Source organism: Vipera berus (assembly GCF_964194415.1).
Source record: "Vipera berus genome assembly, chromosome: 1".
NCBI lineage: Eukaryota > Metazoa > Chordata > Lepidosauria > Squamata > Viperidae > Vipera > Vipera berus.
Genome location: NC_138202.1, coordinates 354,493,559 through 354,506,545, shown reverse-complemented (window position 1 = coordinate 354,506,545; position 12,987 = coordinate 354,493,559). Strand labels below are relative to the sequence as shown.

Here is a 12,987-nt window from a genome sequence, read left to right as displayed (position 1 = left end):
GGAATTGGGTATGTGTAGTTTAATGAAGAGAAGGACGAGGGGTGACATGATAGCAGTGTTCCAATATGTCAGGGGCTGCCCCAAAGAAGAGGGAGCCAAGCTATTCTCCAAAGCATCTGAGAGCAGGACAAGAAGCAATGGGTGGAAACTAGTCAAGGAGAGAAGCAACCTAGAACTAAGGAGAAACTTCCTGACAGTTAGAACAACTAACCAGTGGAACAACCTGCCTCCAGAAGTGGTGAATGCTCCAACACTGGAAGTTTTTAAGAAGAGACTGGACAGCCATTTGTCTGAAATGGTATAGGGTTTCCTGCCTGAGCAGAGGGTTGGACTAGATGACCTCCAAGGTCCCTTCCAACTACTACTACTACTAATAATAATAATAATTATTATTATTATTATTATTATTATTATTATTATTATTATTATTATTATTATTATTATTATTATTATTATTATTATTATTATTATTATTATTATTATTATTCAGCTGAGGGTTTTAAAATGTTTCCTAAAGCCCCAATGGAATGGGAAGGGATACATGTAGTAATAAGGCCTTGGAGAATATAAAAATGAAATGATCAAACAGTTATGGGATTTGCTAATTGCCCTGCCCCAGCTGGAAGGGCCAAGTTTTAAAAGCTTTCCTAAAGAGGCAGAGCCCAGAAGCAGCTCCAAGGGAATTCAGTTCCATGGGAAACCCTCATTGGGGGGTGGGGGGTCATGCATCTCATACACCCCAAGAGGGAGGGAAGACTCTGGGTCCTTTCCCCAAAACTGTGCCATTGGGTGGGGCCCAGGAGGGGTGGACCCCTCCCTTTGTAAACACAGTGTCCCCCGCCCCCCAAGAAAGGCAAACAAGACTTGTATGTCCCCCAATGCGTGCATCAGGATAAGTGAATACCCAGTTGATGAGTTGCAGAACATTTTCGTTCTGATTGATTAATTGTGATTTTTTTTATCGATTAGTTCTGATTTCTGATTGATTGTTCTGATTTCTGACTGATAGGATTTCTGATTGATTATTCTGATTTCTGACTGATAGGATTTCTGATTGATTATTCTGATTTCTGACTGATAGGATTTCTGATTGATTATTCTGATTTGATTAGTTCTGTTTTCTGATTGATTATTCTGATTTGATTAGTTCTGATTTGATTTGTTTAATTCTGGTTAGCTCTGATTTTTAATTGATTATTCTGATTTGATTAGTTCTGATTTCTGATTGATTTTTCTGATTTCTGACTGATGGGATTTCTATTATTCTGATTTGATTAGCTCTGATTTGATTTGTTTAATTCTGGTTAATTCTGATTTTTTATTGATTCTGATTTGATTAGTTCTGATTTCTGATTGATTATTCTGATTTGATTAGGATTTTGAGTTCTGATTACTGTCTGTTGGTTTGAATGGTATGTATCTGGTTGCTATTTTTCCCCCCCCCCATTTGATTTGATGATTCTTTTTCATTCCCAACTAAAATCACATTTGAATTGTGCGACCATATAAATAAATCTAAGTATAGACAAATAACACCCTTGAGCAAATTGGAAAATGGGGGCAGGTAGACAAACTTTAGAGACACTGAAAGAGATCTAACCAAATATAGCAGTCCTTGTTGTCCCCATCTCCTGAACAACAAAGACAGCCCAACCAACTGTACCTGGAGAAATGCAAACAAATTCTTAAGGCTCTTGAGAGTAAGATTAAAAAACAAACAAACAAACAGGAAGGAGACTTGCAAAACTGCCAAGTGGATTTCAACACAGCCCCACAAACACAGAGCTATCCTAGCTCTCTTGGACAATGGTCTGAGAGAGGGTGGTCTAAACCAGAGTTTCCCATAGTGGTCAGTATCAACCCCCAAAAGCTGAGTAGGAATGTCCAAGGGGTCAATAAGCGTTTGGACGTCAAAAAGGGGACATTAAATGGCTAAGGGTCAACTGGGGATTTGATAAATGATGAGAAGTTGATTGGGGTCAGTTTGTAGGACAAGGATTGTCCTAGTAGACCAGACATGTCAAACACAAGGCCCGGGGGCCAGATCCGGCCCGCGAAGTGGTTTCATGCGGCCCGCGAAGCCATCCTGGAAACAGGGAGCGGCCCCCACTGCCTTGGCCCTGGCCCAGAGACCCTCCTTTTGCCAGAGACCCTCAGATCTGTCCCACTCCTGCCCAGGCCCCCATAGGCACCCTTGATGAGAACGATGTAGAGCTGGCCACGCCCACCCAGTAGGCCACACACTAGCCATGCCCACCCAGTAGGCCACGCCTACGCAGGCCACACCCACCCGGCCCCTTGAGGGCAACCGCAATGCTGATGCGGCCCTCAATGAAATTGAGTTTGACACCCCTGGAGTAGACCATCACTTAAATAGGAGCCAGCCGTGTGCTGCAGCTGCCAAAAAAAGCCAACACAGTGCTAGGCTGCATTAACAGAGGGACAGAATCAAGATCACGTGAAGTACTAATACCACTTTGTAAAGTGCCTTGGTAAGGCCACACTTGGAATACGGCATCCAGTTTGGGTCACCATATTATAAAAAAGAGATTGAGTCTTTGGAAAGAGTGCCGAGAAAAGCAGCAGAGATGATTAGGCGATTGGAAGTAAAAACACACGAGGAACAGTTTCAGGAATTAGGTAACTCTAGTCTAGGGAAAAGAAGGCCTGATAGCAGTGTTCCAATATTTGAGGGGCTGTCACAGAGAAGAGGTTTGTGTGTTTGTGTGTGTGTGTGTGTCAGTGTCAGTCTATTCTCCAAAGCACCTGAAGGCAGAAGAAGAAGCAATGAATAGAAACTAATCAAGGAGGGAATCGACCTAGAATTAAGGAGAAACTTCCTGGCAGTTAGGACAATTAATCAGTCGAACGAGTTGCCTCCAGAAGGTGCTCCAACACTGGGGATTTTTGAGAAGAGACTGGACAACCATTTGTCTGAAATGGTATAGGGTTTCCTGCTTGAGCAGGGGGTTGGACTAGAAGACCTCCAAGGTCCCTTCCAACTCTTGTTATTCGGAGAGGCAGAGCCTGGAGATGGAGTCAAGGCAGGAGTCAGCCTAAAATTCTTATGTTCCCACAAGCGGTTTAAATCCAGCCCCTTTTCATTCTGTTAACTCTTCTCTAGCGCCAATTGACTGCTGATCGTTAGTTGACTAGATTCTTAGGTACAGGCAGGAGCAATAAATCAGCTTAACTGGTATTTAACCTGTAGCCCTGATTCTTCACACTTGACACTATTGTAGGCCCCTCTTGACTTACTACCGGTTGTTTAGCAACTATTCAAAGTTACAACGAACTCCCCAAAAGCTACTCAGGACCCATTTTCAAAGTTATTACACACGCGCGCACCTGCACACAAGACACGCACACATACACACAAAATGATCACATGATTGCATTTTGGGCAGTTAGCTCGCTTGCATGGCCCATTTGCAGCATCCCGCAGTCATGTGACTGCAATTGTCCACAAGTCATACAAGTCATACAAGGGCCAAGTTTGAAGACCCTTGCACTAAACGGAACTGTTGTTAAGTCAGGGACTACTTGGCAGGTGGCTGCACTTTCCCCCCTTCCTCTGATGTGTTGATTCTCTTCTCCAGATCCAAAAGCTGAGTAGCTGCACGGTGGAGACAAGCAACCGAGAGGGTCCAGGGACTGCCACGCACACAGACTTCCACCGAGAGAAGACCAAAACCCCCCATGCCGATATCTGTTGTCGCACAGAAAAAGCCGGGCCGCCTACGGTACCTTGGCTGGAGCACAGGAAAACAGCCTTGTTGTGTGTGGAATCTTCAGAGGCGGCTCCTGCTCCCGAATCAGGGAAGGGCACGAAGAGCTTGGTGGAACTCCTGGTAAGTTACAAGGAGGAGCATCCACGCAGATTCTCAGTCATCCAGGTCGTGGCTGTCCCAAAGGTGCTTTTTCGAGAAGCCACTGGGGTTTCTTTCGTTTTTCCTTGACGATGTTTCGCTTCTCATCCAAGAAGCTTCTTCAGCTCTGACTGGGTGGCGGAGAAGGGAAAGATTTATACTCCTTGCAGACAGCTGGTCATTTGCCTTCTTTTAGAGCAGGGGTCTTCAAACGTGGCCCTGTTATGACTTGCGAACTTCAACTCCCAGAATTCCTCAGCTAGCATGCATGCTGGCTGAGGAATTCTGGGAGTTGAAGTCCGCAAGTCATAAACGGGCTAAGTTTGAAGACCCCTATTTTAGAGAGTTGTTGAGGCCACTTGGAAGTTTATCTGTGTTCACACTCTGGACAGAGACAACCGCTGGTTTGAAAGAGGGGTCAAAGAGGCCATCTATGTCCAAATTGAACAGCCTTCTCTCAACAGAAGGGGAGAGACACAACATCATTTATCTCCGGTGTACAACACAATCCTTTCAACAGTTCCAAGAAGGCTCCACACCCATTTACACCACTCGGGTGACCCTGAGGATACAAGACAAACCTCCAGGTGGCCTCAAGTATTCTCTAAAAGGATGCAATTGACCAGTGGTCTGCAAGGAGTATATATATCCTCCCATTCCCCACCATCTGGTCAGAGCCAAAGAAACTTCTTGGATGAGAAGTGAAACGTCTTCAAGGAAAAACAAAGAAAGTTCAGTTGCCTTTCGAAAAAGCACCTTTGGGACTTTCACGGATGAGTTGGCCTTGTAGTCTGCTTTTGTTAGGCGAGGGGAGTGGGAAGGCAGCGTTGGTTAATATGGACCCAGGTGGTTAAGTCTCTTGTCTTTCAAGAAATGTTGGAGCTAGTGATTGGGAGAATTAATTGATATAAGCTCAGATAAGATAGGGCAAAGTGAGAGATTAATTCACACATTTATTTATTCATTCATTCGTGTATTCATTCATTTACTTACCCATTGGTTCATTCTTTTATTTATTCACTTATTCATTCAGTCAGTCAGTCATTCGCTTATCCATTTTGTTATTCATTTATTTCCTTATCTGTTCAGTCATTTATTCATTCACTTATCCATCCATCCATTTATTTATTTACTTATTCATTGATTCACTTATTCAATTATTTACTTACCCATTTATTCACTCATTTATTTATACTGCTCAAAAAAATATAAGGGAACACAAGTTAAGACATCCTACTATTAAATACAGTACATTGTGTTGTTTAAGTGTTCCCTTTATTTTTTTGAGCAGTATACTTATTTATTCACTTATTCATGTATTCATTCACTTACTCATAGAATATAGAACATAGAATAACAGAGTTGGAAGGGACCTTGGAGGTCATCTAGTCCAACCCCCTGCTCAGGCAGGAAACCCTATACCATTTCAGACAAATGGCTGTCCAGTCTCTTCTTAAAAACTTCAAGTGTTGGAGCATTCACTGCTTCTGGAGGCAGGTGGTTCCACTGATTAATTGTTCTAGAGGTCAGGAAGTTTCTCCTTAGTTCTAGGTTGCTTCTCTCCTTGACTAGTTTCCATCCGTTGCTTCTTGTCCTGCCTTCAGGTGCTTTGGAGAATAGCTTGACTCCCTCTTTGTGGCAATCCCTGAGATACTGGGACACTGCCATCATATCATCCCTAGTCCTCATTTTTCACTACACTTGACATATACCCAATTCCTGCAACTGTTCTTCATATGTTTTAGTCTCCAGTTCCGTAATCATCTTTGTCATTTATTTATTGCAACTTATTTGTTTGTTTGTCATTTTAATTCATTTATTTATTTATTCATTCAGCCACCCAATTCAAATGCTCTATCGGTCTCAGCCTAACCGCTCAGGGCCTCTGACAATGTAAGCTGCAGCTTCTGGCTTTTAATACAACGGGTTAATCAGAAAAGACGTTACCAGGCTTTGGATAATTTTTTTTTTAACATCGTAAACTCACACGGCTCTTCTCCTACATCCCTCGCAGTTTGTGTCCCTGGACACAATACATCACAAACAATTTAAGTCCAAAGATAACTGTCACTCAAAAAGGACATAACTGCGGCTTGCTTAGCGACTTTTTGAAATTACAACAGACCATCCCAGAGCTTAGGACCCAGGCTCAAAGTTCCAATGGTGCCCCTCCCACCACCACCACGATCATGTGATCAGCTGTCATGTGACCACAATTTCCAGCATCTTTCATTTGGCCAGAAAGCAGAATTTACTTCTGCTAAGAGCCGGGGGTGGCACAGTGGTTAGAATGCAGTATTGCAGGCTAACTCTGCCCACTGCCAGCAGTTCAATCCTGAGGGGTCTCAAGGTTGACTCAGCCTTCCATCTTTCCGAGGTCGGTAAAATGAGGACCCAGATTGTTGGGGGCAATGTGCCGATTCTGTAAACCGCTTAGAGAGTGCTATAAAGTCACTGTGAAGTGGTATATAAACCTAAGTGCTATTGCAGGCAAACTCTGCCGACTACCAGCAGTTTGATTCTCACCGAGTCAAGGTTAACTCAGCCTTCCATCCTTCCGAGGTAGGTTAAATGAGGACCCAGATTGTTGGGGGGCAAGATGCTGGCTCTGCAAACCGCTTAGAGAGTGCTATAAAAGCACTATGAAGTGGTGTATAAGTCTAAGTAAAATGACCCCAGTTGTTGTGGGGGGGGGGGGAATACACCGACTGCAAAACCGCTTAGAGAGGGCTGTAAAGCACAGTGAAACAGTCTATAAGTCTACATGCTCTTGCTATCCTGCAAGTAACCTACTGGTTAAAAAGAGTTCATTTAACAATGATTGCATTCAGCAGACAGCCACCACGAAAAAACTTAAAACTGGGCTTTGATCAGGTGACCATAAAGACGCTGCCATGGTTGTGTCAAAAATGCAAGTTTAACCCTTTTCAGTGCCGTTGTAAGCTTCGAACAAGTCACTAAACGAATGGTTTGCAAGTCAGGGACAGACCTGTATTTCTCCTCTCTCTCTTCCCCCTGTGCTTTCCAGGACGAGTCCGAATGCACTTCCGATGAAGAAATATTCATCTCCCAAGATGAGATCCAGTCCTTCATGGCCAACAACAAGTCCTTTTACAGCAATAGAGAACGGTACCGGCAGCATCTGAAGGAGAAGTTCAACAGATACTGCCGCTTGAACGATCACAAGAGGCCCGTCTGCAGCGGTTGGTTGACAACAGCCGGAGCAAACTAAAACGAATAAAATTAGCTCTGTCTTTCAGTCAAACTGTCAAAAATGACTACTGTGCGTTTTCTCTCTTCGGAAAACAGTCTCTCTAGCAACTAAACAAAATCGTACCTTTTTTAAAAAAGAAAAAAAAAGACGGTGGTTTTCTTTTTCTTCTTTCTTTCTTTCTTTCTCTTTCTTTCTTTCTTTCTTTCTTTCTTTCTTTCTTTCTTTCTTTCTTTCTTTCTTTCTTTCTTTCTTTCTTTCTTTCTTTCTTTCTTTCTCCTTCCTCTCCTCTCCGCAGGAGGCTGGTGGGATTTAATCCCTTTAATTTGGTTCCCCGCGTCTCTAGTTTTTGACTAAAACTTGAGACCAGCCCCAAACCATCATAAGTTAAAGCCACCTCTTTTCATTCAATGTTTCTCTTAACTGTGACACTTATCAAACAGGAAAACAAAAAAAAAAAGCAGCTTAGTGGCAAAAAAAGTAATGTTGTACTTATAATTCTGTACAGAAATGACAATGAGCTCAATATAAAGATTTTACAAAGTAGACATCCATTTGCAAAAAAAAAAATTTAAAAAAGATGTTCTGGATGTAATATGTTGGAAGCGCGATGTGCAAAATTTAAAAATAAAGAATATTTATTAAGATGCATAGTAAAAAAAAATAAGAAAAGACAAAGTGTGTTCGTTTCTGCTGTTCTTGGTGAAATCGGAAGATGCCGATGGTTTGCTGGAGTTAGGTGTAATTTTTAGCAGTTGAAACTTATTTTTTTTAATGGTAGAATATTTTATCACCTAGAGTGAGAACATGGTTTATAGCAATGTGCTTGTTAGGCCGCATCTTTCATAATAAAGGGGCGGGGGGGGGAGAAAGTGAAGGTTCAAAGGGATCAATTAAAAAAGCCTGGTTTACATCCCAGAGTTTGTGCCTTATGGATCCAGTAATCATGATAAAAATGAACTCCTAGGGGACTCTGCAGGTACCATCATGCACTTTTCTTGGCACTGATAGAGAAAGTGTCCTGCCATGGTCACCTGTTCAATTTTTTTTATTTCCTGATGGGTCTCCCATCCCTGCTTAGATTGTATGTTTATAGGAGAACCGCCAAATGCTTAGATCCAATAGAGCAGCATTTCTTAATCTCAGCAACTATAAGAGGTGTGGACTTCAACTGCCAGAAATCCCCAGCCAGCTAAGGAATTCGGGGAATAGAAGTCAACGCGTCTAAAAGTAGCGGAGGCTGAAAAATACTGCAATAGAGGCTTGCATAAAGAAAGCACAAAGGAAAAGGGGTGATGCTTTAACATCGCTTTTTAAAACTGATACTGTGTGCCCTGTTGCATAAAACATAAGCCTTGGTCCATAACCACGGACTTTCCAATAAACCTGAGTTCCCGTGATCCAGTCAACCATAAACTAAGCAAGCTGGCACAGTTCACGCGGTACATTCAGCTCAGATGTTTACAATTTGCTAGTTTTACCATTCAGGGTGTTGTGCAAACACGGCCTCCATGCTGTGTTATATTCGTGTTTCAAATGGGATTTTCTTAAGCTTCTTATGTTCTGTGGTTTTTAATCTGCCAGCTCTTAAAAAAGAAGGCTGAATGGAGGAAGGGAAGGGGGGGGGGGAGAAGAAGAGAGAATTTATATACCTGTATTGGAAATTATTTGCTAGGGCCCATGTTGGCACTTTGCGCAGTCTTATCATTTATGGTTATCTTAACCATCGTTTTCAAAATTAGCCAGACTGGTTTGTGGTTTCACATGAGAGCTGCCTCCACTTGGCACTCTACATTAGGCTGAAATAATACTTGTTTATTTGTACTCTCTGTACTGCAAACCCCACTATAGGATCATAGGATGGAAGGGACCTTGGAGGTCTTCTAGTCCAACCCCCTGCCCAAGACAGGAGTCCTGATACCATCCTGGACAGATGGTGATCCAATCTTTTCTTGAAAACCTCCAGTGATGGAGCACCCACAACTTCTGGAGGCAAGCAGTTCCACTGGTTAACTCTTCTCACTGACAGGAAAATTCTCCTTAGTTCCAGGTTGGATTTCCTTCTGAGGAGCTTCCACCCACTGCTTCTGAACCTGCCCTCAGGTGCTGTGGCAAATAAGTCAACCTCATCACGATGACCTTCAAGAGTTGGAAGATGGCTGTCATATTCCCCTGCCCCCACCAATCCTTCTCTTCATTAGGCTATTCATACCTAGTTCCTTTAGCCATTCATCATACCATTTAGCTTCCAGACCCTTTATTATCTTCGTTGCTCTCCTCAGCGCCATTTCTAGGCTTTCTTTTTTGATAAAAATAGTGGGGGAAGGCACGCACGCAACAAAAGTGATAAAACGGCAGGAAAAATGAATTCAAAACGGAAGTACTGGTGCACACCAATTGGTGTAGGCACACTTGGTGCACCCCAAGCTGGGCCTTTGCACCAGCCCCATCAATCCTTCAGAAGCTTTCTTAAAGACAGCAATAGCAATAGCACTTAGACCAGGGGTCTCCAAACCTGGCCCTTTTGTGACTTGTGGACTTCCACTCCCAGAATTCCTCAGCCAGGCATGCTGGCTGAGGAATTCTGGGAGTTGAAGTTCACAAGTCATAAAAGGGCCAAGTTTGAAGATTCCCTGACTTAAGACTTACATACCGCTTCACAGGGCTTTTTACAGCCCTCTCTAAGCAGTTTGCAGGGTCAGCATATTATTTATTTATTTATTTATTTATTTATTTATTTATTTATTTATTTATTTATTTATTTATTTATTTCGATTTATATACCGCCCTTTTCCTGAGGGACAATCTGGGCCTTCATTTTACAGACCTCAGAAGGATGGAAGGCTGAGTAGACCTTGAGCCCTGTCAGGATCAAATTGCTGGCAGTCAGATGTTCAACTGAAGAAGAAAAGTTAGGGGAAAGCCACAAAAAATAGGTGGCAGGTCTGACACAGCCTTAAATAGGGACAAAGAGATTGAAAACTTGCAGCGAAGAAGACCCTTCAATAGAGAACATGAATCCCCCCCACCCCAAGTTATGCCCAGCAGGTGCTTGGATAAAGTCTGGTTTGTTGTGTCTCCTTGTGTGTTTTCTCTCCTTGCGTCACAAAGTTAGATTCGGGGCTTTTCTCCTAGGACTACAGATTATTACCACCACAATTGAAGATTCAAGGTGATTTTTTTAGAGGGTGTCCCAAAAAATCAAAATGGAGGCTGTGGTCATGTGATCAAGGCCCCATCCGCATTTTAGATGGTCCAGTGAGCCACCATTTTGTAAATGCTTCATAGCCAGGAATAGCAGAAGAGAGACTGCCTCTTCTCAATTACTTCCCTAGCTCCCCCTAGTTATTATTCAAAAGACCGTGATTATCTTAACGATTCATATTTCACTAGATTTGAGGTTTACAATCACAGCTTCGATTTCATCCAGCACCTCATTTTGCCTCACAACAGCCCAGCGGGGTAGACCAGGTGCAGAAAGGACTGGGCTTAAGTTAACCAGCAGAGTTCTATGGCTGAGGATGGCTTGGAGGTCCATGTTCCTTCTTTGAGGACCTTCTCACGATGAAGGCTTCACTACCACCTTTGAGTCAGCAGACATCTAGATTGGCACGACATTTGGCGTGGCCGGGCTGACCCTTTCTGCCTCTATTGTGAGACTCTGCCAGGGGTGCCAAGGCTGGGAAGATCGGAGAACCCCTATCCACTCACCCGGCTGGATCCAAATAACAGGAAAAGACCGTTTTATAACCAGACCATAAGGATATATACAGGATACAGAATAACAGAGTTGGAAGGGACCTTGGAGGTCTTCTAGTCCAACCCCCAGTTCAGGCAGGAAACCGTATACCATTTCAGACAAGTGGTTGTCCAATCTCTTCTTAAAAGTGCTGGAGCATTCACAACTTCTGGAGGCAGGTTGTTCCACTGGTCAATTGTTCTAACTATTAGGAAATTTCTCCTTAGTTCTAGGTTGCTTCTCTCCTCGGTTAGTTTCCATCCGTTGCTTCTTGTCCTACCTTCAGACACTTTGGAGAATAGCTTGACTCCCTCTTCTTTGGGGCAGCCCCTGAGATACTGGAAGAATGCTATCATGTCCCCCCTCCCCCTTCTCTTCATTAAACTTGTTGTTGTTAGCTGCGAAGTCGTGTCCAACCCATCGCGACCCTATGGACAACGTTCCTCCAGGCCTTCCTGTCCTCAACCATCTTCTGGAGTCCATTTAGGCTCACAGCTCCTGCTTCAGTGACTCCATCCAGCCACCTCGTTCTCTGTCGTCCCCTTCTTCTCTTGCCCTCAACCTTTCCCAGCATTAGGCTCTTCTCCAGTGAGTCCTTCCTTCTCATTAGGTGGCCAAAGTATTTGAGTTTTAGCTTCAAGATCTGCCTTTCTAAAGAGCAGTCAGGGTTGATCTCCTCTAGGACTGACCGGTTTGATCGCCTTGCAGTCCAAAGGACTCGCAGGAGTCTTCTCCAGCACCAGAGTTCAAAGGCCTCAGTTCTTTGGCGCTCAGCCTTTCTTATGGTCCAACTTTCACAGCCATACATTGCAACTGGGAAGACCATAGCCTTGACTATATGCACTTTTGTTGACAGGGTGTGATGTCTCTGCTTTTTAGTGTGCTGTCTAGATTTGCCATGGCTTTCCTCCCGAGGAGCAAGCGTCTTTTAATTTCTTGGCTGCAGTCCCCATCTGCAGTGATCTTGGAGCCCAGGAAAATAAAATCTGTCACTATTCCGGCCACGGTTCCTTATATGTTTTAGCCTCCAGTCCCAGGCTTTTTTTTGTCATAGAACGCTCAGAACGGAGTTCCGGCAACCTTTTTTGGATGGAACCTTGTAGGGTAGGCAAGGCAGGTTGTATGACATGTGTGAGTTCCCGGCACCTTTTTCTTTTACAAAAAAAAAAAAGCACTGCCCCTAAATATCTTAAGCCTGGCTCACTCCCAGGCTACAAGTGGAGGCAAAGGCACCAGAAAGCCAGCTGGCCGGGCAAGTCGGGGCCCCGGCTAGGAGGCAGGGCTGTCCCGATGCTCGCCCCTTCCCGCCAGTAGACTCCTCCGATGCTCTCGGGGGCGGCCGGAGGAGGCCCCACCCGCTGGCAAATTTCTCCTTAGTTCTAGGTTGCTTCTCTCCTTGACTAGTTTTCATCCATTGCTTCTTGTCCTGCTTTCAGGTGCTTTGGAGAATAGCTTGACTCCCTCTTCTTTGGGGCAGCCCCTGAGATATTGGAACACTGCTATCATGTCACCCCTCACCCTTCTCTTCATTAGACTACACATACCCAATTCCAGCAACCGTCCCCTATATGTTTTAGCCTCCAGCCCCCTAATCATCTTGGTTGCTCTTCTCTGTACTCTTTCTAGAGTCTCGACATCTTTTTTACATCGTGGTTTACCAAAACTGGATGCAGTATTCCAGGTGTGGCCTTACCAAGGCATTGTAAAGTGGTATTAGTACTTCACTTGATCTTGATTCTATCCCTCTGTTAATGCAGCCTAGCACTGTGTTGGCTTTTTTGGCAGCTGCAGCACACGGCTGGCTCATATTGAAGTGATTGTCCACTAGGACTCCGAGATCCCTCTCACAGTTACTACTATCGAGCAAGGTACCACCTATACCAGGGGTAGGCAACTTTGGCTCTTTTATGACTCATGGACTTCAACTCCCAGAATTCCTGAGCCAGCCATGCTGGTTCAAGAATTCTGGGAGTTGAAGTCCATGAGTCATAAAAGAGCCAAGGTTGCCTACCCCTGACCTATACTATACCTGTGCGTTTGATTTTTCCTGCCTAAATGCAGAACCTTACTTTTTTCACCATTGAATTTCATTTTGTTAGATAGCGCCCAGTGTTCGAGTCTGTCCAGATCCTCCTGTATCTTAAGCCTATCTTCTGGAGTATTGGCTA

The 12,987-nt window shown here is 43.9% G+C and overlaps 1 protein-coding gene across 2 annotated transcripts in view; it reads left to right on the top strand.

Annotated features, from left to right (window-relative positions):
• The window catches only part of GGNBP2 (gametogenetin binding protein 2), a 57,963-nt gene extending 50,050 nt beyond the window's left edge, over nt 1-7,913 (top strand). Inside the window, exons 13-14 of one of the 2 annotated variants that reach the window (XM_081346585.1) lie at nt 3,600-3,851; nt 6,898-7,913. In XM_081346585.1, coding sequence (XP_081202711.1) covers nt 3,600-3,851; nt 6,898-7,101 — 456 coding nt within the window. In that variant the 3' untranslated portion in view covers nt 7,102-7,913. The remainder of the gene's footprint in view (nt 1-3,599; nt 3,852-6,897) is intronic. The other variant, XM_081346584.1, reaches the window with a different exon arrangement.
• The last annotated feature ends 5,074 nt before the right edge of the window (nt 7,914-12,987 follow it).